Source organism: Hordeum vulgare, chromosome 2H (assembly GCF_904849725.1).
Source record: "Hordeum vulgare subsp. vulgare chromosome 2H, MorexV3_pseudomolecules_assembly, whole genome shotgun sequence".
In the NCBI taxonomy this organism is placed as follows: domain Eukaryota; kingdom Viridiplantae; phylum Streptophyta; class Magnoliopsida; order Poales; family Poaceae; genus Hordeum; species Hordeum vulgare.
The window spans coordinates 59340339-59365014 of record NC_058519.1 but is presented as its reverse complement, the minus strand read 5'-3'; the positions used below and the strand labels follow the sequence as shown (position 1 = coordinate 59365014).

The following is a 24676-nucleotide window of genomic DNA, read 5'->3' as shown; positions in this document are numbered from 1 at the left end:
CCCTAGAGGCAATAATAAATTAGTTATTATTATATTTCTTAGTTCATGATAATCGTTTATTATCCATGCTATAATTGTATTGATTGGAAACACAATACTTGTGTGGATACATAGCCAAAACACTGTCCCTAGTAAGCCTCTAGTTGACTAGCTCGTTAATCAAAGATGGTCAAGGTTTCCTGGCCATAGGCAAGTGTTGTCACTTGATAACGGGATCACATCATTAGGAGAATCATGTGATGGACTAGACCCAAACTAATAGACGTAGCATGTTGATCGTGTCATTTTGTTGCTACTGTTTTCTGCGTGTCAAGTATTTATTCCTATGACCATGAGATCATATAACTCACTGACACCGGAGGAATGCTTTGTGTGTATCAAACGTCGCAACGTAACTGGGTGACTATAAAGATGCTCTACAGGTATCTCCGAAGGTGTTAGTTGAGTTAGTATGGATCAAGACTGGGATTTGTCACTCCGTGTGAACGGAGAGGTATCTCGGGGCCCACTCGGTAATACAACATCACACACAAGCCTTGCAAGCAATATAACTTAGTGTAAGTTGCGGGATCTTGTATTACGGAACGAGTAAAGAGACTTGCCAGTAAACGAGATTGAAATAGGTATACGGATACTGACGATCGAATCTCGGGCAAGTAACATACCGAAGGACAAAGGGAATGACATACGGGATTATATGAATCCTTGGCACTGAGGTTCAAACGATAAGATCTTCGTAGAATATGTAGGATCCAATATGGGCATCCAGGTCCCGCTATTGGATATTGACCGAGGAGTCTCTCGGGTCATGTCTACATAGTTCTCGAACCCGCAGGGTCTGCACACTTAAGGTTCGACGTTGTTTTATGCGTATTTGAGTTATATGGTTGGTTACCGAATGTTGTTCGGAGTCCCGGATGAGATCACGGATGCCACGAGGGTTTCCGGAATGGTCCGGAAACGAAGATTGATATATAGGATGACCTCATTTGGTTACCGGAAGGTTTTCGTGCATTACCGGAAAAGTTTCGGGCTCATCGGTAGTGTACCGGGAGTGCCGGGAGGGGTGCCGGGGACCATCGGGAGGGGTGTCACGCCCCAAGGGGTCTCATGGGCTATGGGAAGATATAAACCAGCCCCTAGTGGGCTGGAATAAGTTCCCACTAAGGCCCATAAGGTTTGAGAAGGAAAAAACACAAGGTGGAAAGAGTTTCCAAGTGGGAAGGTGGAATCCTACTCCAAGTAGGATTGGAGTAGGACTCCTCCACCTCCAATTTCGGCCAAACCTTTAGGTTTTGAGGCTGCCTCCTCCCCTCCCTCCCACCTATATATACGGAGGTTTTAGGGCTGATTTGAGACGACTTTCTCACGGCTGCCCGACCACATACCTCCATAGTTTTTCCTCTAGATCGCGTTTCTGCGGAGCTCGGGCGGAGCCCTGCTGAGACAAGATCATCACCAACCTCCGGAGCGCCGTCACGCTGCCGGAGAACTCTTCTACCTCTCCGTCTCTCTTGCTGGATCAAGAAGGCCGAGATCATCGTCGAGTTGTACGTGTGCTGAACGCGGAGGTGCCGTCCGTTCGGTACTAGATCGTGGGACTGATCGCGGGATTGTTCGCGGGGCGGATCGAGGGACGTGAGGACGTTCCACTACATCAACCGCGTTCACTAACGCTTCTGCTGTACGATCTACAAGGGTACGTAGATCACTCATCCCCTCTCGTAGATGGACATCACCATGATAGGTCTTCGTGCGCGTAGGAAAATTTTTGTTTCCCTTGCGACGTTCCCCAACAAATAGTAGTCATGTGAATTTGGTATTCGTTCGGTAATTTGATATGTTGTATGTTGTTTTTCCTCTAGTGGTGTTATGTGAATGTCGACTACATAACACTTCACCATTATTTGGGCCTAGAGGAAGGCATTGGGGAGTAGTAAGTAGATGATGGGTTGCTAGAGTGACAGAAGCTTAAACCCCAGTCTATGCGTTGCTTCGTAAGGGGCTGATTTGGATCCACTAGTTTAATGCTATGGTTAGATTTTGTCTTAATTCTTCTTTCATAGTTGCGGATGCTTGCGAGAGGGGTGAAAGTGGGAAGGTTTTCCAAGTAAGGGCAGTACCCAAGCGCTGGTCCACCCACATATCAAACTATCAAAGTAACGAACGCGAATCATATGAACATGATGAAACTAGCATGATAGAAATTCCTGTGTGTCCTCGGGAGCGTTTTTCCTCCAATAAGACTTTGTTCAGGCTTGTCCCTTGCTACAAAAGGGATTGGGCCACCTTGCTGCACTGTTGCTACTCTTGTTACTTGTTACTTTTCACCTACTACGTTTCACCTCACTACACCATCACTTGTTACCTCTACTTTCAGTGCTTGCAGTTATTACCTTGATGAAAACCGTTTATCAGAGCCTTCTGCTCCTCGTTGGGTTCGACACTCTTAATTATCAAGGACTACGATTGATCCCCTATACTTGTGGGTCATCAGTAGGTCCCTCCAAAGTGAATGGGAGAAGGCCAGTCGACATATTTGGAGCTGCGATGTCTTTGCAGTGAGACCAAGTCGGCTACCAGCCTCAGACAGATTTAGGAAGAGTCATTTGCTGAAACGCACTCTTACTCCTCTTCTCGATCCCCAAGCCACCACATAGCTGGATGACGTTGGTCCTACTATCCCTAGTACTGGCTTTCTTTACCGACTGAGAACGCACGGTGAAGGTATGTTTGAATAGTCCCCAATGAGGGGAACAACCCAAGAAACATTCACACAACATTATGAACGCGACAAGTTGTGCAATAACATTTGGAGGGAAGTGGTGGAGTTGAGCATGGAAGAAGTTTAAGAATCCATGGATGAATGTGTAAGGAGGCAAAGAAAAACCTCGCTCGACGTGGGTGCGGAGGAGGACTCTCTCACCTTCGCATGGCTTTGTCTCAACTTCCCCCTACGACAACCTCCATGAATCGGTGGCTATCAGCCCGTCGTTGAGAAGTTTTAGGATGTCCACCTCCTTGACGGTCGACGGGAGGAAATCCTCCTCGATCCACCCCGGCGACGCCACAGATCGGGCGCCCGACGGCTTCTTGGCGTTAGCTCCTTTCTTGGCCCGCTCGAGCTTCCCTGTCTTCCCCTTCGTCATCTCAACGGCGGTGGTGGAGACGGATCTAAGCGGCGCTCGTAAGGCCAAGGTGGTGGAGAAAAAGAGGGGAATCGAGGAGGAGCACTGTTCCAACTCTATCACTGTCACATTTTATAGCCGCCCAAGTGAGTCACTGACCTATGCGCCCGACAAATCTATGTATATCACGATAACAGAGGAAGCGTGATATGTGGCGACAAGCACGGCGCTATATCGAGGCGTCGTGCTCCCACTTGCCCCAGTCATTGTGTCATCCTCGCGCGGCGCGCACTTACCAAATTTTTGAATCCCATGAAATCCGGAACTGACGAAGCGACCCATCACATCAAAAGATCTTGTTGATCACTCGGACAAGTTTTCACTTTCAAATTCACTCGGGTGCATTTCAAGACAGAATCAATCAGGGTGAAAGGCAAAGACTTCAATCAACGCATTCTTCTGCTAAGCCCTGAAGTGCATTCGGAGTTTGCGTGTCTTATTAGAATCTGCATCGACCCCTTTCCCACTCGAACCCCGATCCATTCAGGGGCTAATGATGGGGATATGTATCTAGGATAGGGTTATAGGCCTGACCTACATGTCCTACCCAAGGACATTGCATTAAAGACTTAAAGATTTCAAGGAAGGCTTCGGCTGAATCGCCATGGTGCATGGGTCGCTCGGTAGAACATCCACTCGGAGACTTTCTCCCTTCACTCGAGGGATGTCTTTCACTCGAAAGAACTAGAAGCCAGTCGACCGCAGAAGATCATAAGCCACTCCAGGGAGGCCAACGAGCGGGCGTTCGACTCGTCATCATAGTAACATTTATTACGTACATTATTAGTAATGTATGCATTTATCTCTATTAATCGAACCTTGGTTGCCCAGCCTTAATGAGGGGTAGCGCACTCTATATAAACCACCCCTCCCCTTTGGCACAAGGGTTCACACCTCCTGTAACACACATATTCCATACGACAAGAGCTCCAGAGCACTGAGACGTAGGGCTGGTACCTCCACGAGAGGGTCCTGAACTCATACATCGTGTGTACAAACTCGCCATAGCTAGGACTCTGCACTCTCCTTACGTACCCCTCACATCTACTGTCAGGCTCGTTCCCACGGCACTGATGGCCCTTTTCCTACTAGTGTAGCTACTACTCCCTCCGTTCCTAAATATAAGTCTTTCTAGTGGTTTTACTAATGGACTAAATACGGATGTATATAGACATACTTTAGAGTATAGATTCACTTATTTTGCTCTCTATGTAGACATCTAGTGAAATATCTTAAAAGACTTATATTTAGGTACGAAGGAAGTATGTGTCATGCATGACAATAAATGAACTATTTTATAATAATAACATATGATACTAGTATGCATTACGGATGTAGTGTTACACATTAATAACATATACATCATATTAGTATAAGATACTCCCCATTATAATCGGCCTAATAGGAGTAGGCATAGCGGTATGGCGTCCCTTGAAGTCTCCATGCACTCCGCCTTATAGCCACTAGGAACGTACTTTCTCCGTTAAATGCACATGCCGCTTAACGCGGCTGTCCACTTTGCCATGCCCCCTCCCCCCCCCCCCCCCCCCCCCTCCCCAAAAAAAATACGTGTTTGAGAATAATGTGTAAATAAAAATAGAATGATAAATGTGATGGAATAATATTTAACACAGCAATGGAACATGAAAATGACAGGTATAAACTATTCTATCACATAAAATAGCAATTCACATTTAATGTTCTATGGATTTTGCCTTGGGGAAAAAAATATAATGTTGTTTCGAGAATCTACAGTCGGGCGCCACAAACCCGTCTTATACGCCTAGGCAGGCTGCCCAGTCACTGTCTAGTCATGAAATTTCGACCAAGACGGGCTATGTAAACGGGCCTCAAACGCCCGAGCTGACCGTCATCCCTCATATCCAGCCTAAATATGAGGTGGATATGGGGGCACCCGGGCACAACCGTCACGTCCGACCCAAGAGCCCGACCCTACCACAAATTTCACCAAATCCCACAAACCCTTCCTCCTCCTCCCGCCATCCACCAATATCCTACGCTCAAGCCCTCGTCGTCCGCCAAACTTGCTCTCCTCACCACCGTTCCCGATCCGCCGTCGTGATGTCTTCCATCTCGTCCCCGACTGCCACGACGGAGACGCACTCCGCCTCTCCCATCAGCGTCCCTTCCTCCACTCCATCTTGCAAGGCAAAGAATGTTGCCCAGAAGCTATGACATCATCGACAACAAGAGAGGGAGGCGGTGGCAGCATTGCAGGTAGGTGCAAACATGGTTGAGGAGATGTCTCCCACACCACGCTTGGCTCCACGCACCCCATCCATCCAAGAGGTGATGCGGATTATGTCGTCCAGCACCCTTGGGACAGAGGAGGATTCTACGGCCTGCTAGGCCATTCGAGACATCTTTCCGCCCATGTAGAAGCCACATGTGAATGAGTGTGAGTCACCGCCACTCGTTCATGAGCGGATGAGCACGTGCACTGTCACCGCCCGGGCTGCACTCAACATGTTCGACAGAATGACAGGACAAGACCGGGTACATTTTGATTGCTCCTGTCCGATCAAATGTTCAATATTTTGCATAGACTGCTAGTTCGCACATGTTGAATACTTGCAAACCATGATCATCTAGGAGGCGTACTTGGCAAGCATGATCAATGACAATGAAGATTTGGCAGCAATGCAATATGAATGGAGGCCACCACCGCATTTGTAGTTAGGACAACACTTGATCCCAATCCAAGCAAGAAGAAGAAGAATAAGAAGAGCAAGACGACAAAGGCAGGAGGTACAACTTTCTCAAGATGTAAGGATATCTTGTTGGTCAAATCTTCGTTGGACATAACAATGGATCCAATATGCAGCACCAGGCAAAAGGGAAATATGTATTGGGAGAAGATTTGGAAGGAGTATCACGAACGAAAGGAGTATGTGGAGTCGCATCCTATTGTCACCACCCGCGATGTGGCATCTCTCCAACATTGATGGAATATCATTCAAGGAGAAGTGAACAAGTACATCGGCTACTACTCACAAGTGACCAAACGCCCTCAAAGTGAGACCGGAGTGGCAACTCATGTAAGCTTAATTGCCTCATCTTATTGTCATTTGAATATGCTTCTTTTGTTTGCATTCTTGTGCTCATACATATGTTGTTTGCTAGATGGTGATGGCGGCCACTTTGTATCATGAGGTCAAGAAGAAGCCATTTGCTTTTAGTTATTGTTGGCTCATATTGAATCACAAGTCAAAGTGGACACAAGTTGTGGCCGATCTCAAAGCCAGTGAGAAGAGGAATGGTCTCTCAAGCTCCCAGCAATTCATTGGGTTGGACGATGACGATGGCGAGGTTGACGTCAGCAATGGAAAAGCTACTGTTTCAAAAGATAACCGACAAATCATGGGAAACAAGTGAGGGAAGGCAAGGATCTCCCGTGACGTCGCGACTACAAAAGTGCCATCCACATGCACGAACATTTTTTCGACAAGGGAGGACAAGAAAGAGGAGAGGTACAAACTCGTGTTGGATGCGCAAAAGGAAAGGATGGAGTGGGACCGGATGAGTGCAGAGAGGAGGTTTGAAATTGAGGGGGAGAAGATCGAGTTGGAGAAGCAAGAGGCCGTGATCAAATGGGAACTCGAAAAGGCCAAGACATTGGAGAGATTGAGCTTGAGAAGGAGAGCTTGCAACTCGCACGGGACGCGGAGGAGATGCGAAGATCATGTTGGCGGACAAAACCCTTTTGGATGAGCATGTGAAAAAGTGACTTGCGGAGAAGAAGAAGGAGATCAACGACCGTAGGGCGCAGGAGGCAGTGAGGACGGCCGCGGCAGCGGATCATGTGGCCAGGATGCAGGCGAAGATGGCTGTCTGGCTAGAGCACGACAAGCTGGACGAGAAGTAGGCATGGGTTGACGCGTTCGACCAGTGGTCCGACAAGAACCACTTGTTGCTCAGACATCAATTTAATTTTGACACACCGGACAGGACAGAGCCACAGCATGTGTATATACCACCATGGATTGTTATGCTTGACACTTGTAAACCAAAAATTCGAAGTTAATTCGTGACAAATACTTGTCTCGTACATAAAAGTCAGCACACCAAAAGCTCCTGAAAGAAATAGTATCATGTTAATATGAAATTGCATCAATTAGTCGAGAAAGACAGAAATATCCGGGGAGGATCAAATGCATAGCCGTACCTGAGAGGTCTGAGGTAGTCATAAAAGGCGAGTCAGCCTTTAGCAACCTCATGATTTCTTGCACGGCATGCTTCCATTCCCTGTAATCAGGTTCCTGCAACATTTCATCTTCTTAATTCGAGCCAGAGAATGAAAAGAGAACTGATTGCATCAGGATGGAAAGCAAGGAAGGAAAAGAGGGAAAGAGAGAATAATTGAATTGGACTTGAAAGTTCTTGAATTAGTCGAGGAGCTTCCGGGTTTGGGCGCGAGGTGGGGTATATTTTAAACGCGGCGGCGGGCGAGCATAAGCACGTGATTGATGGAGGCCCTGAGGAGATGGTCGTCGAAGAAGTAAGCGCGATAGAGGACCGGTTGCATGAGAGCGGGGGATCTATGCATAATCCATCCGGACACCCCGGACACGAAACTTCACGCCGCCCTGGTCCGGCCTACCCCGATTCTTCAACGCCGCCACACAGCCAACCCTCCTCTCTCCCAGCAACACGCACATCGTCTCACTCTTGCGTGCTCCCCAGATCCAGACCGAGAAGATCAGGGGAGGTGGGGCTAGACGAGATGGAGTTCGGGGCGAGAGATGGAGAGGGCACGAGCGCAGCGGCGATGCCGCAGGTCCAGTTGCCGGCAGCGGCGGGCTGATAGGGACGGGGCGGCGGCAGCGAGGGAAGGGAAAACTTCATGCATCGGCAAAAAAAGGGGCTCGAGCGATTTCCTCCGCCACTATCATAATTACCTACTAGAAACCGTCGGCGTAGGCCCGAAAACCGTTGACGTAGGCCTATGCCGATGGTGGTCGTCGGTATCGGCACCGTCGGCGCGCGTCCCTATTTTTTCTGGACGAGTGGCCTTTTTTTGTTTCTAGCTAATTCGACGTGGATGCAACTAGGAAGCGCCTCTTGTGCGTACGTTAATGTGTTGGATTTCCGAACCGATAACAACAAACGCTACTTAGCGATCCGTATGAGATTTGGGCTGTATCCTGTCTCCGACTCCCGGGCGACACCAACACCGACACGGACCCTACAACTAGTAATAACGCAGATAAAAGGCCATGAGGGCGCAACGATTTTGCCAACATATCCCTGCCAGGACCCCCAAATTAGCAATGATTCGGTGGAAGGTCAAGAGGCGCTCTCCCCGGCAACCGCCTCCGCGCGATGCTGTGCGTGCTATTACTGTCCAATACCCACCCATCAGTGGTCAGCTCCTGCTAGAACGCGCTTGCTGCACGGTCGTCGCTCTAGCAACCTCCGCTCTGTACCGCTGGGTGTGGAGCCACTACCAGTCCAGGAAGTGCCTGGGCACCTACGGCCGGGACATGACCGTCACCGGCGAGGGCGACCCGGTCATCGGCCGCGACGACGAGATCGACCGCGTCGTCGACATCCTCTGCCGCAGGACCAAGAACTGCGCGGCCCTCGTCGGCGCCGCCGGGGTCGGCAAGACCGCCATCGCCGAGGGCCTCGCGCAGCGCATCGCATCCGGGGCCGTCCCCGACGCCCTCGTCGGGGCGCGCGTGGTGGAGGTCGACCTCGCGGCCATGGTGGCCGGCACGCAGTATCGCGGCATGTTCGAGGAGCGCATGAAGAACGTGATAAAGCGGGCGGAGGCGTCCAACGGCAAGATCGTACTGTTCGTAGACGAGATGCACATGCTCCACTCCGCCGGCAACTGCCGGACCAACTGCACCACCGCCTCCAATATGCTCAAGCCGGCGCTGGCCCGTGGCCGCATCCGCTGCGTTGGGGCCACCACCGATGACGAGTACCGCCAGTATGTGGAGAAGGACCCCGCGCTCGAGCGACGGTTTCAGAAGGTGCACGTCGGGGAGCCGAGCATTGAGGCCACCATTGCCATCTTGCGGGGGCTAAAGCAGCGATGGCAGGACCACCATGGGCTCGAAATTCAGGATGATGCTCTCGTCGCTGCTGCGCATCTTGGTGCCCGCTATATCACTGGTACGTACCCTCGCTCCGTTGTACGTACGACCTGCTTTGGTAATTTGGTTGCACCCACTAGCTAGTGCGGAAACACATGCTAGAAAGAAACAGTGATGATTTTCGTTGTTGTATACTGTAGGTCGTCAATTTCCAGATAAGGCAATCGATCTGATCGATGAGGCATGTACTTCCATAGCCAGAAAGATGAAGCAGATTGACAACAAAGTAGTACTTGACGGCAACACTACTCCGAGTAGCTTAAACGATGCAGATAAAAAGGTGGTTGTCAACCCGAAAAGTAGCTCCTTGAATAGAATGAAGAAAACAATTGTTGATCCAAATGATGTCGCGCAGGTAGGCACCCTCTCTCTATAATTATTACTGTATATATTTAGTAAATTTCACTTTCATTATGTGATGTGTGATTGCCTTGCATGTTTCAACGGTTATTATTTATAGGTTGCGAGTCGATGGACTGGAATTCCTGTTGCTACGCTTCGTGAAGAGGAGAAGAACAAATTAATCCACATAGCAGACAGATTACATGAACGGGTTATTGGTCAAGATGAAGCGGTCAATTTGGTTGCGCAAGCGGTGTTACGCTCTAGGGCCGGCCTCGATGAACCCGGCCAACCGACTGGTTCTTTCCTCTTTTTGGGCCCGTCTGGTGTTGGAAAGACAGAGCTTGCAAAAGCTCTTGCCGAGCAACTATTTGACAGCGAAAAGATGCTTGTTCGGGTTGACATGTCTGAATATGCTACTGCTGGGTCAGTAACACGTCTCATTGGAGCACCTCCAAGGTAGTACTACATACTTTCTTGTGCATTAATATTTCTCTTAGATTATAAAATATATTCACATGCTTAATCTAATTAATTATTTTGCCTAACATAAATGCTTCGTTGCCCTTATAGCTATATTGGATATGAGGATAGCGGACAATTGACTGAAAAGGTGAGAAGGCATCCATATAGCCTTATCCTTTTCGATGAGGTCGAGAAGGCACATCCGTCGGTGTTAAATATCTTTCTTCAGATTCTTGATGATGGCATGTTGACTGATGGCAAAGGTAGAACTATTGACTTTAAGAATACTATCATCATTATGACCTCAAATCTTGGATCAGAATATCTTACAACAAAAATGACTGGAGAAAAATTAGAAGTTGCAAGGAACCTTGTCATGGAAAAGGTATGTTAATCCCAAATTGTCATGGAAGGGCTCAATGCAACGGTTCCCTACAACTAATTGCCATTCATGTTGTCGTTTATGCAGGTTCAGAAATTCTACAAGCCCGAACTTCTTAACAGGATTAGTGAGATTGTGATATTTGAGTCACTTTCCTATGAACAAATGAAAGAAGTTGCAAAAATTCAGATTAAGAACGTTGTAGCTAGAGTAGCCAATAAGGGCATTTCTCTGTCTACAAGCGATGCCTTGTTGGACGTCATAATGTCAGAATCACACAATCCGGTTAGTTTATCTAGCTTCTTTTCTTTACGCATAACTTTGGTCGTACTATCTTTTAGTAACCATTTTTGTACCTGCAGATGTATGGTGCAAGACCCATCAGAAGGTGGGTACAAAAAAATGTGATGACAATGCTCTCTGAGATGCTAGTCAAAGGTGAGGCTGGTGAAGGTTCAACAATCTTCATCGATGCAACGGATGATAAGAAAGGGCTGAAATGTGAAGTGGTGAAGATGCCGGTCCTAGACTTTTCTAGTGCGTGAGACCCTAGGCAGATCTAGGGGTGCCATGAAACCCCTTAGAAAAATGCAAGATAGTTTATACAGTGCACTTAACATTAATTGTATGTCAGCTAAGGCTATTTTTAGATTATTTGCTGGAATTACTATGATATTTAGTCCAAACTATACAATTTTCAGGGCCGGTCGTGAGAATTCGGGGCCCAGCGCGAACTAAAAATTAGGGGCAGTCATTATAATATATGTATACATATATATAGTTTTATAAAAAATACATATATATAAATTATTACCAGTAACACTTAGATGCAACCAAAATAAATATGCGTAGAAAATAATTTGTACATATTATCTTAAAAATTTCTTCTAACATTTCTCGATGCAAAGTCGCTTATAATGGGGTCGATGTCAATATCATCCAATAATTTCTTCTTAATGCATAATGTAGCCAAACCATTTAACCTCTCTTGAGTCATTGTTGACTTTAAATATTTTTTTAATAACTTCAATTTTGAAAAGCTTCTTTCAGCCGATGCGACTGCCACACGCACAGTAAATAAGATGCGATAGGCAATGAAGATACTAGGATAACAATCAACTTCTCTCACATGTCCAAAAATCTCCATAGGAGACACTACGCCATCCGGCAAAGTGAATCTCATAATCTTCAATTCAGAAATAAGACCGTATACCTCAACATCTGCTGAACCAAGTTTGTGCAAATTTTGTACAACATTTTTCAAGTTTATTGTCACTTAATGACTTCAGGGTGCCCGAACTCAATAAAAATCCGAATATATCTTTAAACACCATGAGTTCTTTAAATCTATCATTCAAAGAATTGATCGCCATATCAACCAAAATTATTAGAAAAATTCACTGCCTTCTTATTTTTCCTTTTGTCGCTACCTGATGGATATTTCCTCTTGCCGGCCGGCATGACAACAAACACAATGCTAAAAAAAAGTTTCATCAATTGTTGAACGGTGCGAGCTCTGAACCAAAAAATCTGTTGTAAGAATAACATACCTCAATACGTGATCCTTAATCCTGATGTCTAGAGTCCTGATGGCCAAATTTCAGATTTTCATCAGTCTGTACGTGTCTGTAGTCTGCAGTTCTGCACATGAATGAGAGGAGAGAAATTGAGCAGGGCATACTGATTTTTATAGATTGTAGTGTGTACTTGTGAGTTGTGAAGTGAAATCTAGCTTGCTAAAATCGTTTTAGATCAGGATTCAGGAAGGCAATTAGCAAATTAGCAATTACTAGAGGACGACGACGCGTAGTGTAGGGCTCGTGCGTCTCTCCTCCTTTTGCGTGTGTGTCTGTGCGGGCGTACGGCCACTATGGCGATGTCGTCGTCGGCCAGCAACTAGGGCTCGGGAGTCGGGACTTGGGTAGTTGGGCTCTTCATGATGCAACAGAAAAGGAACCGTCCAGCCGCAAATCGCTCGGTTTCCTTATGTCTGAGGATCTCTTACTATCTTTCCTGAGAACAGACGACTCGATCGCTGGGCGCTGGGATCGAGCGATCGAAAGGTTTTCTTATTCCAGGCTTCCAGCGCTTCCAGTACTATAGGCCAAGGACCTAGTCTAGCCTACATACATACCTCGGGGGGGGGGGGGGGGGTGCTTCACTCCCCCCCCCCCCCCCCCCCCCCCCCGGTTGTTGACAATTTTAGTTCATTTTCTCCTAATTTATCAACCTTGGATTGAACCGTGCCACCACCACCCTGCTTATATCCTAGGCGTGCCACTGAGTGAGACAAGATAACATTAGGTATGAACTCATATTTTTATTTTTGCATCATGTGAAAAGTATCTGATTCATCGACAAATGAAGTGTCAATGATAAAGTCAGAACAACGCCACTAGATATCACTCGTGCGCCAACCTATAATACGAAAGAAGCATACGGACATGCAGAAAATGGTAAGAATATATTTTACACTAGCACATCCCTCCGATGTGCTAGTGCCCTACCCCGTGCGTGCCCTGGTGGCGCTGGGATGAAAACGGCCCCAGCTTTCCCCTAGCTTCACTGCAAAACAGTCTTGATGATTTTCATTGATGAGAAGGCTCTTTCAACTGTTGTCGTCTCTACCGGTAGTAACAATGACAACTCAATGAGACGATAAACAGCAGGAAACACGACATGCCTTTCAAGTTCAACCATCAGTTTAGCTAGGCTTGCAATGTCATGATAAGCTCTAAAATCTTCAACTCTTCTCATATGGATAATGAATAGCTCAATATTATTAACTATATGTTCACGTTCATAATCTGAGAAATTCTCATGATGAATCTTTGTGAGTCTAGCAAGCTTATTCACATTGAACCTAGAAAAAGAATTTATTGGGTCAAGACAAGAGAAGTTCTGGAGCAACTCTGAAAATACCTCATTAAAACAATGATCGAACTCTTTGGTGATGGAGTCTATAGCAGCATAGAAGGTGTCCACACGGAAAAAATGATCGTTGTGACATTGTTTCGTCCACCTTTTCTTGATTTTCCCCGTTTTGTAAAGATGTCATCCATATTTGGTATTGGAATGTCGTTTTTGGTGCAAAAGGCTTTGATTTCTTCCAAGAGTGGCACCCAGCCATCATTTTTCCAATTGATCAAACGTGTTGTCACATATGTAACCAATGTCATTGTGTGAAATGAGACAATTACAATTTTAGACGTATGTTTGTTTACATGAACGAAATATATCATAGAAGGTGTCTACATATAACAAGATCCATCACAATATCACATACCTAAACAACATTTTGATCCTTCTTTTGCAATAGAAGAGACAAAACATTTGTCATAGGAAGGATTTTTAGCATCATCTTCAGGATGAAAATGAAGCTAAAAGTATCCATTTGATGAACCAAACCTCGTGCCCTACATGGAACACACATCATCCTCCACAATGCCCAGAACTTCTATGCGTGCATCCCACATTGATTCAATGTGAGATAGAGTTGTGTAATGAGAGCCCCATCTGGTATCTCCACGTGTGATCAAGGATGTTTCTTGATTTCTCCCTCTTCCCGTGGGCATCTCACCTCTCTCTATCTTATCCAAAAGAACTTCTTTTTGCTAGTCATGTAATTTATCCTTCCTCTTGCAAGATGAAGTACTAAGATTAGCAATCATGGTCACATATTCAAAAAAAATCCTCAACACCCCTGCAGCATCTTGAAACAGCAACAACTACCAACTTCAACTGGTGGGCAAAGCAATGGATATAGAAAGTGTATGGGTCCTCATCGCAAATTAACTTCTGCGGGCCATTGAATTCCCCTCTCATATTAGATGCCCCATCATACCCTTGCCCTCGTAGTCACAACAACTAGACTGTGTTTAGCAAAAGCCTCCAACAATGCTTTGTTTAAAGAAGCAGATGTTGTGTCCAGGACATGCTTAATACCTAAAAATTGTTCAATGGTCTCTCCTTGTTTGCTCACATACCTATGGAAAGTCATACAATTAGTTGACAACTACATAAAACAAAATGATCAAGACGCATATAGACACTTAAAACTTAAACACATACCTGACAACCACGACCATTTGTTCTTTCACATATATATCTCGGCACTCATCAATAATAACGGAGAAACGACAATCACCCATCTCTTCATTGATTTTTGTGGTGACCACATTTGAACAATGAGAAGCAAGGATTTTTTGAATTTTTCCAGAAGTCATTTTTGCATTCTTAGGGCATAGCTCATCAAATGCAACTTTCACTTTCATAATTCCTTTTTTCACGCAATCAAGTAGCTCTAGAAAGTTTCTCTTGGTCAAAGAAGTAGTGGATTCATCGTGTCCACGAAATGGTTCACCTTGCAATGCTAGATAACTTACAATGCCCAAAGATGTGTCCACACGAGTTTCATACTTGACCAGTGAATCTTTGCTATTAGTTGTAACTTTAGTTTTCACACTTGCCCTTTGATTTTTAAAATCATAACATGCTCTTTTTCAAATATTATGGATGCTACGCTTCAATAGAATATGTACTTTGTTCTTCACTTGAGTGGCATAGAGAAATATTTACACTTTCACGGGTGCCTGGGTTTGATTCTGAGCTGCTTCCACTACCAAGCATTTCAAATATCTTGTCAAACCTTCAATTCACAACATTAATACATCACTACAATTTGATTGAATTAAAGACTTGAAGCTGCTTAAAAAATGCTATAAGATTTCAGAAAAAATGAGAAATTACCTCCTCTCATTTCCTTTGGATTTGCTATTTTCTTCCCCTTCCTTTCCATCTTGAAAAATCAAAAAACAGAAAATTTGGTCGCAAAAAAAAGACTTGAACAGAAGCTGCTGCTGCCACTGATTCCTGCCCGCATGCCGAGTCCTTAGCTGCCCGCCTGCGGCTGTAACGTCTAAGATGCGGCTCTTTCCTTATTTGGGGGCGAGGCCTCAAAAGGGGAAAGGGGCACATCTAAGCGTTTTGCAAGAACGGTAAACATTGCAATACATACAAGAGGGATGAGTATAAGATTTGGCTTACATTCGCCACAAATTAAGTTACAAGATCCACACAATATTTATTCAAATCATTCATTAGACATGGTCCGACTATGGACAAGATAAATGACAAAAGCAATGTTCCCACCTCACTAGGCCCACGATCACGACCAAGGACCTCTAGTAGTCGGGATACATCATGTACAGTCGGCCACTGTCCTCGTCAAACTCCCACTTCAGCTGGTTATCCTCGGAAGCATCTGTAACTGGGGTACGTGTGCTTGTGGGTGGTTGTAGTAATCTGTGAGTCACAAGGACTCAGCAATCTCATGACCATGTCATCAAATCTAGCTAAGTCATTACGTGACGATGTATGTGTTTGAGTTTGCAGCCACCTAAGCATTTATGGTGGCTAACTGACGTTGAATAAGAATTAAAGATATAGTGGTCTACGCATGACGGTCGTGAACTAAGTGTAATCACTAGGTGATCCTGAACACCTAACTACGTCATTCATAACCTCACCGTGTTCTCGATCAGAGAAGGAACTCTTAAGGAAACAATCACGGTTACGCACATAGTTAGCAGTTTTAGTTAAGTTATCTTCAAGTTATCTAGAACTGGATGTTAACAAAGTTTTCATCTTTGCCACATAACCGCGGGCATGGCTCTTCGAAAGATTAAACCCTGCTAGGGTGCTCCAATTAATCCATCACAAATTACCACAGGCCGCATAGAAATCCTCGACCACGAAACTCGCGATCTCGTTGGATTCCTTTGTGGAAAACAACAACTCTGAGAAGACCCAAAGTCTAACCGGAATCCCAATGAACAAAGATATATCGTTAAGGTAAGACAAGTCCAGCAAGACCGCCCAACGTGTTGACGAACCCGATAGGAGCCGCATATCTCGTTCTCGGGACATGACAGATGAGTCACACTACGAGTTAAACCAAACCTCGAGTTGACCCGCGGTGGCCCCATAGTCTGCTTGTTTTGTACCAACACTCATGAGGAGTACTGGCCCACGGGGGTTGATTAAGTTACTCGGGGTAGCTATTCCCTATGCTTTTTATAAAGTTGTTAGAAAATTGAACACCAAAGTTGGGTCTTGCCAGACAAACCTTAACACTAAACAATTTACCAAGGGGGGCCCATAACAACTCCGATCGTGTTAGGAGCGCTCATTTATGGAATAAAACACAGGTAGACGAAATTAAGGCGGCAAAAGCGAAACAAGTCACCTAGCAAAAGGCCAGGCCTTCCGCCCTTTACCAAGTATATAGGTGCATTAATTAAATAGCATTTAAATAAGATTATAATCAATTTTGCCATGTTATCACATGGACCATCTTGCCCCTGCAACAAGCAATTATATAACATGGTTGAGAAAGCACTAACTTAGCCGAACAATATTTGCTAGGAGGTGAAGGGTTAGAGGTTTCATGGCAATGTTTGGAGGCTTAATTAACAGGTGGTATACATCGGTGAATAATTGTTGGAAACAATTCAACTATGCATAAAAAGCTAGAAACGATGTCAAGGTCACGATCATCTTGCCTGTGAGATCTTCAGACTGGAAGTGCTCTTGATCTTCCTGCACGTACTCACCAGAATCCTCGAACTCGTTCCCAGCACTCGCTGCTACCCAAAATAAATAAACATAAAATAAACACCAGCAAATGACAATGCTACAAGCAATATGATGCATGTGTGGCATGAAAGGAAGCATGGCATTTCTACACTAGTCATCTTTCATGCATTACTTGAGTTATTACTATTCTAGACATAACCTCTAGTTAACTTATTTATACATGCATTATCATCTCAGTAATGGATGCAACACTCGAATACGGTGCAAAAACATATAAAGAATTTTGAGAACCGAGTTACCTAGCTCCCAGAAACAACAAAACAAGATACGAGGGACTACAGAGACATAACAGCAAAATACCAGTAGCTTTGGGCATCCACTTGGCATTCCAAGGTCACCACTGGACCAAACATAAAATTCCAGGTGGAATAGAGCTAAAGAACACACAAATCCATCAAACATAGCTCACACAAAGCCCAAAACAATATACCACACAATCTGCCCACTAACAACATATTCCCACTTTCCTCACAAGAATTAAAGTATCTACAGCCAATCCTAAGGCATGCATTTTAACATAGATGTATAGGAACATAATTTCTAGCAATCACTAGTTCATTGGTTGGGCTAAAACCCCACAGAAAACTTAATAGGCACATATCAACAGGGCATGAAAATAATAGCAGAAACTCAGACTTGGTGAAAATCTCAGATTTTCACTTTCTGCCATTTTAAACAAAGTGGAAACTTTGATAGGGAAATTAGCTATGATGCAAAGTCCTATGAACAAACTGGAAGCATCAATGTGTAGAGGGGTTCAACCACTACATTTCATGACATTAGTGCAACCACCAAAGATCAACACACTCATGAATACCATGCTCACAACAGGGGAAGAAAATAATGGTTCCCACACTTAGAAATATTTCTAGCTGCCCAAACAACAACATTTTCATCCCTTGAAAATAGAAGAGGATCCACTAATTCACAAGAGAATCATGCTAGACAAAAACACCAAGCCCTAGTAAACATAAAAGCTAGAACTTTCAAGTTGGCACAGACTTCGTAGCATGCACATAAATAATACTACAAAAATAACAAAATGACACTTCATCACAAAATAACATTTTTTCCAACTTGCTCAAAAGTAAATTCTAATGCCACTATTGGATTCCTTGGATTTTTCTATCCCAAAACCATATATCACACTCATATACTTGCATGTATAAAACTACACGAAATAGAAAAGAAACATACACTACAAATCACAACTCACTTATATGTCACATTAAGCCAGATTTGGCCTATGCCAGATTTGGCATATTCCATTTATGAAATTATCCCAAAATGAAAATAACACACCACACAAAATAAAATCACCACAGTAAATAACTTGACAAGGGGGCCCCACTGCTCATACACACAAGGGGCCCCTAGTGCATGACAGGTGGGCCGTGTGGCCCACTTGTCAGTGGCACACTACACAGCACACAGGAAAAATTTAAAGGGGGAGGGGAACTCGAACCCACTACCTCACACTACATACACTACCCCCTTACCACTTGGCTACGACTGTGTAGCTGCACCAACATGGGAAACAAACAAGGAAAACAGGCTCTACGCTACTAGCACTCGAAGGAAAACAGAAATTAAAAGGGGGGCGGGGGTATCACACCCGTGACCTGTTGGTCACTGCGCTGTACAACAAACCAGTCGGGCTAGTATGGTGGATCTGCCCAAGGAGGGGACCCACCCTAGCTGAAATAGCAAAAGGGCCCACTTTCTGTGCTTAACAGAGAGGCGGCGGCGAGCTCTCACCGGTGCAATGCAGGCATCTACATGGCGCTACAGAGGCTCTACGCTACGCTACGACACTACGAAGCAGAGGAAACTACGGGGCCACGTACGCACGCATGCATGCGCAAGCGAGCGGCTGCTGCTGCTGCTTCGCACGTCGGTGCAACTCCGGCAGCTTCGGTCTAACACAGGCGGTGTGAGGCTGAAGACAAAGAGGGCAAGGGAAGAGCATAGGTTGTGCTCACCCACGGAAGAGGAGAGGTGGCCACGCGATGGAAAGGTACGACAGCGACGATCTGCTGCAGAAGATGCTCGCCAGAGGTGAAGAAGCTCTGGTCATCGTAGATGTCGAGGTGGACGGCATTGGCATCCGATCTTCATGGGAATGGAACCCCCTTGACGTCTGCGTGCTCCTGGTCCAGTCGGGGAAGAAGAGGCGCGATGGCTACTGTAAGTGCAACTAGTGCCCTTAGTGATTTTGGTGGTTTGAAGACTTATAGGTTAAGTATCTAATGTGTTCATGAGTGTACACATGATCTATAAGTCGTTGAGGAGTTTGAGTTATACGATGAATATCGATCCCTAAAATGTATATCTTCGGCTGAAGAAATTGGTCTGATGCTGAAGATTTGGATCGCAAAGAAATTGCGATGGAATTGATATTCCTCATGAAGATATTAAAGATGAGGAATTTAGTGTGTCCTGAAGAAAATCAGTTCGAAGACTTTGAAGCGTGAAGATTTATTCTTTATGTTTTATTTTCTTCACTCTTGAGTCATAGGAACACCGTACTGTTAAAGGGCGTCAAGGTAACACTTTGGAATGAATTTCCTCATGATGCTCAACCCAAGCCTAATCCTACCAAAAGCCTCAAGTGAGGAATATGAGAGACATGAGGACTCTCACAATTGAGGGTCCCGACCGTTACCGCAATTCGCGCCACATCACTGATCTTATCCACACCAACGATCATAATATTTAAGGGCATTTATGTCATGTCATGTCGGGATGCTCCCAGGCTATAAATAGTCGCCCCCACAACCATTAGCTGGTTGGCTGCTCCGCAAGAAACTGACACTTGTCATTTAGACCAACCCAAATTCCTCAGAGTCTTCGAAAGAAAATCATCAGTGAGGAAATACCCCAAACACAAAACCACAAACCAAAAACCAAGTGATTGAGCATCACTGAAGAATTTGTTCCTGTGTGGAACTGAGGCCTTTTACCTTTGAGGGCTGTGCATCCTCCAGACGGTTAGGCGTCATGGTCTAGAGCAATCCAACAGTCAATTGTGGATCGTCGAGTGACCGAGTTTGTGAGGGTTTGGAAGTCTGCCCTGAAGACTTACCACGAGAGTTGAGTGAGGACTGTGTGTCCTTTGCTCAAGGAGAATATGGTAGGGACTGTGTGTCTCGGGACTGTGTGCCTTTCGGTTTCAATACCAAGCCGCTCCAAACCAGATGTACAACTGTCATAGCGGTTGGAACTGGGTCATCAACCACTATCTTCATTGTGATACGGGTTCTATTTCTTCAACTCTTTAAATTCGTTAATATTGTATGTTGAAGATTTTCATTGTCACTGTTTGAAGAATTTGCTGAAGACTTTCTCTGAATTTCCTCAACCTCAAATTCTTCACGCTGGTTAATCATCACCTGCTTACTCTATGCCTACATACTGTGCAAACTGTTTTTCATATTCCTCATCTTGAAAACTGTTGTAGTGATACTTTGCACCCCTGATCCTTTGTTGTTCCGCTACAAGTTATTCATCAGTGAGGAATTTCCTCAAAAGGAATTTCCTCAGTGATGAAATTCTAAAAATCTCCTATTCGCCCTCCCTCTAGTCGATATAACGCACTTTCAGCTACGCCGGCGTCGAGCTGCTGCAGGAGCCGACCATGGCGTCGGTGGCATCTAGAGCTCGCCCCGATGGCGCTAGGAGGGAGAGGAGGAGGGGAATGCGAGGGTTAGGTTTAGAGAGGCCGCGACGCTGCTAAATAGCTCGAAGCCTGAGCCCCTGGCCATCTAATCGAGGGAGGAGGGCGATCGGTGGTGGAGCTGGGGTCGTATAGTGGTTGACGTTGAAAGGTGCAAGAGATGGTCGCGCCATCCAAGCGGGGGCCAAAACAACAGGACATGGGCCTACTCTCTCCCTCTGTACGTTAAAACATTTTGCAAAAAAAACAGAATAGGGGTTTTGAACAAATAACAGAGGCTGAAAGGAAAAGGTTTTAGAATAAAATGAAAATATGTTTGGTCTTCTAATATCATGCCACAATTTACAAAAATACATTGGGAATTTTTAGCAGAGCAAAATAAATTCCTTTTATTTAAAATGAGGCTCTGTTTTAATTAAAACCAAAAGGGAAATAAATCCAAACAAGAGGGTGTTGCACTCCACAATTAATGAGAAGATTTATAGAAGGGAAGGAACATTTTTATTGGGGCAAAACAAGAACTTTTAAACCTGCCACAAATATAATTGGAAAGGAGGGAGTTTTGTAACTATGGTGTAACAAGGGGTTTTGAGGTGGATCTTGTTGCACCCAACCATATTGCAAACACGAAGGCACATCCACACATAGCACTCACACTTCCTACAAAGGTGGAACACAAGCAACACAATACAAGAACAAAATGAAATGATGGTATGCATGATGCCATGATGCACAAGAGATGAAGCCAAACTTAAACTCTTTATTCAAACCCAACATGCCAACATAGGAAGGTGCCATACAAGGAAAGATATACAAAAGAAGAAGGTATTGATTGGGGCTGTTACAACTCTCCCACACTACAAGAGGATCTCGACCCGAGATCTAGGGCTAGAAGAACTTGATATGTGTCCGTCATATCTACTTTTCCGAACTCTTTTGCCCTTGTTTTGGACTCTAATTTTCATGATTTGAACGGAACTAACCCGGACTAACGCTGTTTTCAGCAGAATTGCCATGGTGTTGTTTTTGCGCAGAAATAAAAGTTCTTGGAATGACCTGAAAATTTATGGAGAATATTTGTGGAATTTATGAAAAATACTGGCGCAAGAATCAACGGAGGAATTGGAGCTGTGAGCCCACAAGCCCACCAGGCGCGGGCCCCCCTGGTCGCGCCTGGCAGGCTTGTGGGGCCCACAACGCTCCACCGCCTCCAAATCCAGCTCTATTTAGTCCGTCTCGCCCGGAAAAAAATCAAGGAGAAGAGTTCATCGCGTTTTACGATACGGAGGCGCCGCCACCTCCTGTTCTTCATCTGGAGGGCAGATCTGGAGTCCGTTCTGGGCTCCGGAGAGGGGAAATCGTCGCCATCGTCATCATCAACCTTCCTTCATCGCCAATTCCATGATGGTCTTCACCGTTCGTGAGTAATCTCATCGTAGGCTTGCTGGACGGTGATGGGTTGGATGAGATCTATCATGTAATCGAGTTAGTTTTGACGGGGATTGATCCCTAGTATCCACTATGTTCTGAGATTGATGTTGCTACTACTTTGCCATGCTTAATGCTTGTCACTAGGGCCCGAGTGCCCTGATTTCAGATCTGAGCCTATTATGTTGTCGCCAATATATGTGTGTTTTAGATCCTATCTTGCAAGTTGTAGTCACCTACTATGTGTGATGACCCGGGAACCCCGGAGTGACAATAGCCGGAACCACTCCCGGAGATGACCATAGTATGAGGAGTTCATGTATTCACCAAGTGTTAATGCGTTGGTCCGGTTCTTTATTAAAAGGAGAACCTTAATATCCCGTAGTTTCCATTAGGACCCCGCTGCCACGGGAGGGATGGACAATAGATGTCATGCAAGTTCTTTTCCCTAAGCATGTATGACTACATACGGATTACATGCCTACATTAGATTGACGAACTGGAGCTAGTTACTTATCTCTCCATGTTATAACTGTTACATGATGAATAGCATCCGACATAATTATTCATCACCGATGCAATGCCTACGAGTCTTTTCCTACTAGTCCTTGCTACGTTACTTTGCTGCTACTGCTGTCACTGCTGCTACTGTTACTCTGTTGCTACTGCTGTTACTTTGGTGCTACTAGTGTCACTTTGCTGCTACTGGTTACTGTTGCTACTGATGCTATCATACTACTTTGCTACTGATACTTTGCTGCAGATACTAAATCTTTCAGGTGTGGTTGAATTGACAACTCAACTGCTAATACTTGAGAATATTCTTTGGCTTCCCCTTGAGTCGAATCAATAAATTTGGGTTGAATACTCTACCCTCGAAAACTGTTGCGATCCCCTATACTTGTGGGTTATCAAGACCTTTTTCTGGCGTAGTTGTCGGGGAAGCACAACTATATTCTCAAGGAGTCACTTGGGATTTACGTCTGTTGATCACTATGAGGAATCCGAAAGATCCAAGAACTAAAGTCTTGCCCTCAACTACGAGGACAGGTAAGGAACTGCCATCTAGCTCTGCACTTTATTCACCTTCAGTTATGAGTAAGTTTGCGACACCACATCCTGCTAGAAATCTTGATATGTCTCCTGTGCTTGATGATGCTATGCTTGATACAGCTTTGCCACTTGGTGCATTCCTTGATGCACAAATTGCTAGAGTTGCTGCTAGATGTGATGATACTTCTGAAACTGCTGATACTATTGAAGTAGAACCTGCTATTTTGCCTTCTAGAGCTACCTCTCCTAGATATGAATTACCTGATATGTCTGAGTGTTATGTTATGGAGGGAGAGATAGCTGAGGATTTTCTTGCGTGTAAGGATAGCTATGATGTTGAGAAATTACTGCTCAAGTGGAAAGAAAAATCTCTGAACGCTAGGATGAAATACGACCCGAAGTTTGCTACTTCGCGTATCTTTGTGACTGATAAGGATTATGAATTCTCTGTCGACCCTGAGTTAATCACTCTGGTCGAATCTGATCCTTTTCACGGTTATAAGTCTGAAACGGTTGTAGCCCATCTTACCAAACTGCACGATATAGCCACCCTATTCACTAGTGAGGAAAAGATCCACCGCTACTATATCCTTAAGCTGTTTCCTTTCTTGCTAAAGGATGGTGCTAAGACTTGGTTCACTTCTCTTGCTCCTGGTTGTGTGCGTAGCCCCCAGGATATGGTCTACTACTTCTCTGGAAAATATTTCCCTGCCCATAAGAAGCAAGTTGCCTTGCAGGAAATATACAACTTTGCTCAGGCTGAAGAAGAGAGTCTCCCACAAGCTTGGGGGAGGCTCATCCAGCTACTGAATGCCTTGCCTGATCACCCTCTTGAGAAGAATGAAACACTTGATATCTTCTATAATGGACTTACCGATGCTTCTAAAGACCACCTAGATAGTTGTGTTGGTTGTGTTTTTAGGGAACGAACCGTAGAACAAGTTGAGATCCTATTGAATAACATCTTGTGCAATGAGAACGCTTGGACTATTCCCGAACCACCTCCTAAGACAACTCCGAAGAAAAGAGGTATTCTATTCCTCAGTCCTGAAGAAATGCAAGAAGCTAAGAAATCAATGCGAGAGAAAGGCATTAAATCTAAGATGTCAAAAATCTACCACCTATCGAAGAGATCCATGGTCTTGATAACCCGATACAGGCAGTATAAGTAAATTCTCTGCGTAGGTTTCATGAGAATGATATTCCTTTTGATAAACCTGCTAGCTTATGCCCGGATGAATTTGATAACTTTGTTGCCAAACAAAAGAGTTTCAGTGATTATGTTAGCAGACAATTGGAACAGTATGCTCGTATGCTTAGTCATTTAAGTGCTTGTGTGGACAGAAATGTCAACGATCTT

General features: G+C 44.9%; 1 protein-coding gene across 1 annotated transcript; it reads left to right on the top strand.

Annotated features, from left to right (window-relative positions):
• Positions 1 to 8683: 8683 nt before the first annotated feature.
• On the top strand, positions 8684 to 11106 carry LOC123429555 (chaperone protein ClpB1-like). Its single transcript, XM_045113579.1, has 6 exons — positions 8684 to 9332; positions 9454 to 9668; positions 9774 to 10114; positions 10229 to 10505; positions 10590 to 10787; positions 10865 to 11106. The coding sequence occupies exons 1-6, from the start codon at positions 8693 to 8695 to the stop codon at positions 11045 to 11047; spliced, it is 1854 nt and encodes a 617-aa protein (XP_044969514.1). The 5' UTR covers positions 8684 to 8692; the 3' UTR covers positions 11048 to 11106.
• Positions 11107 to 24676: the final 13570 nt, after the last annotated feature.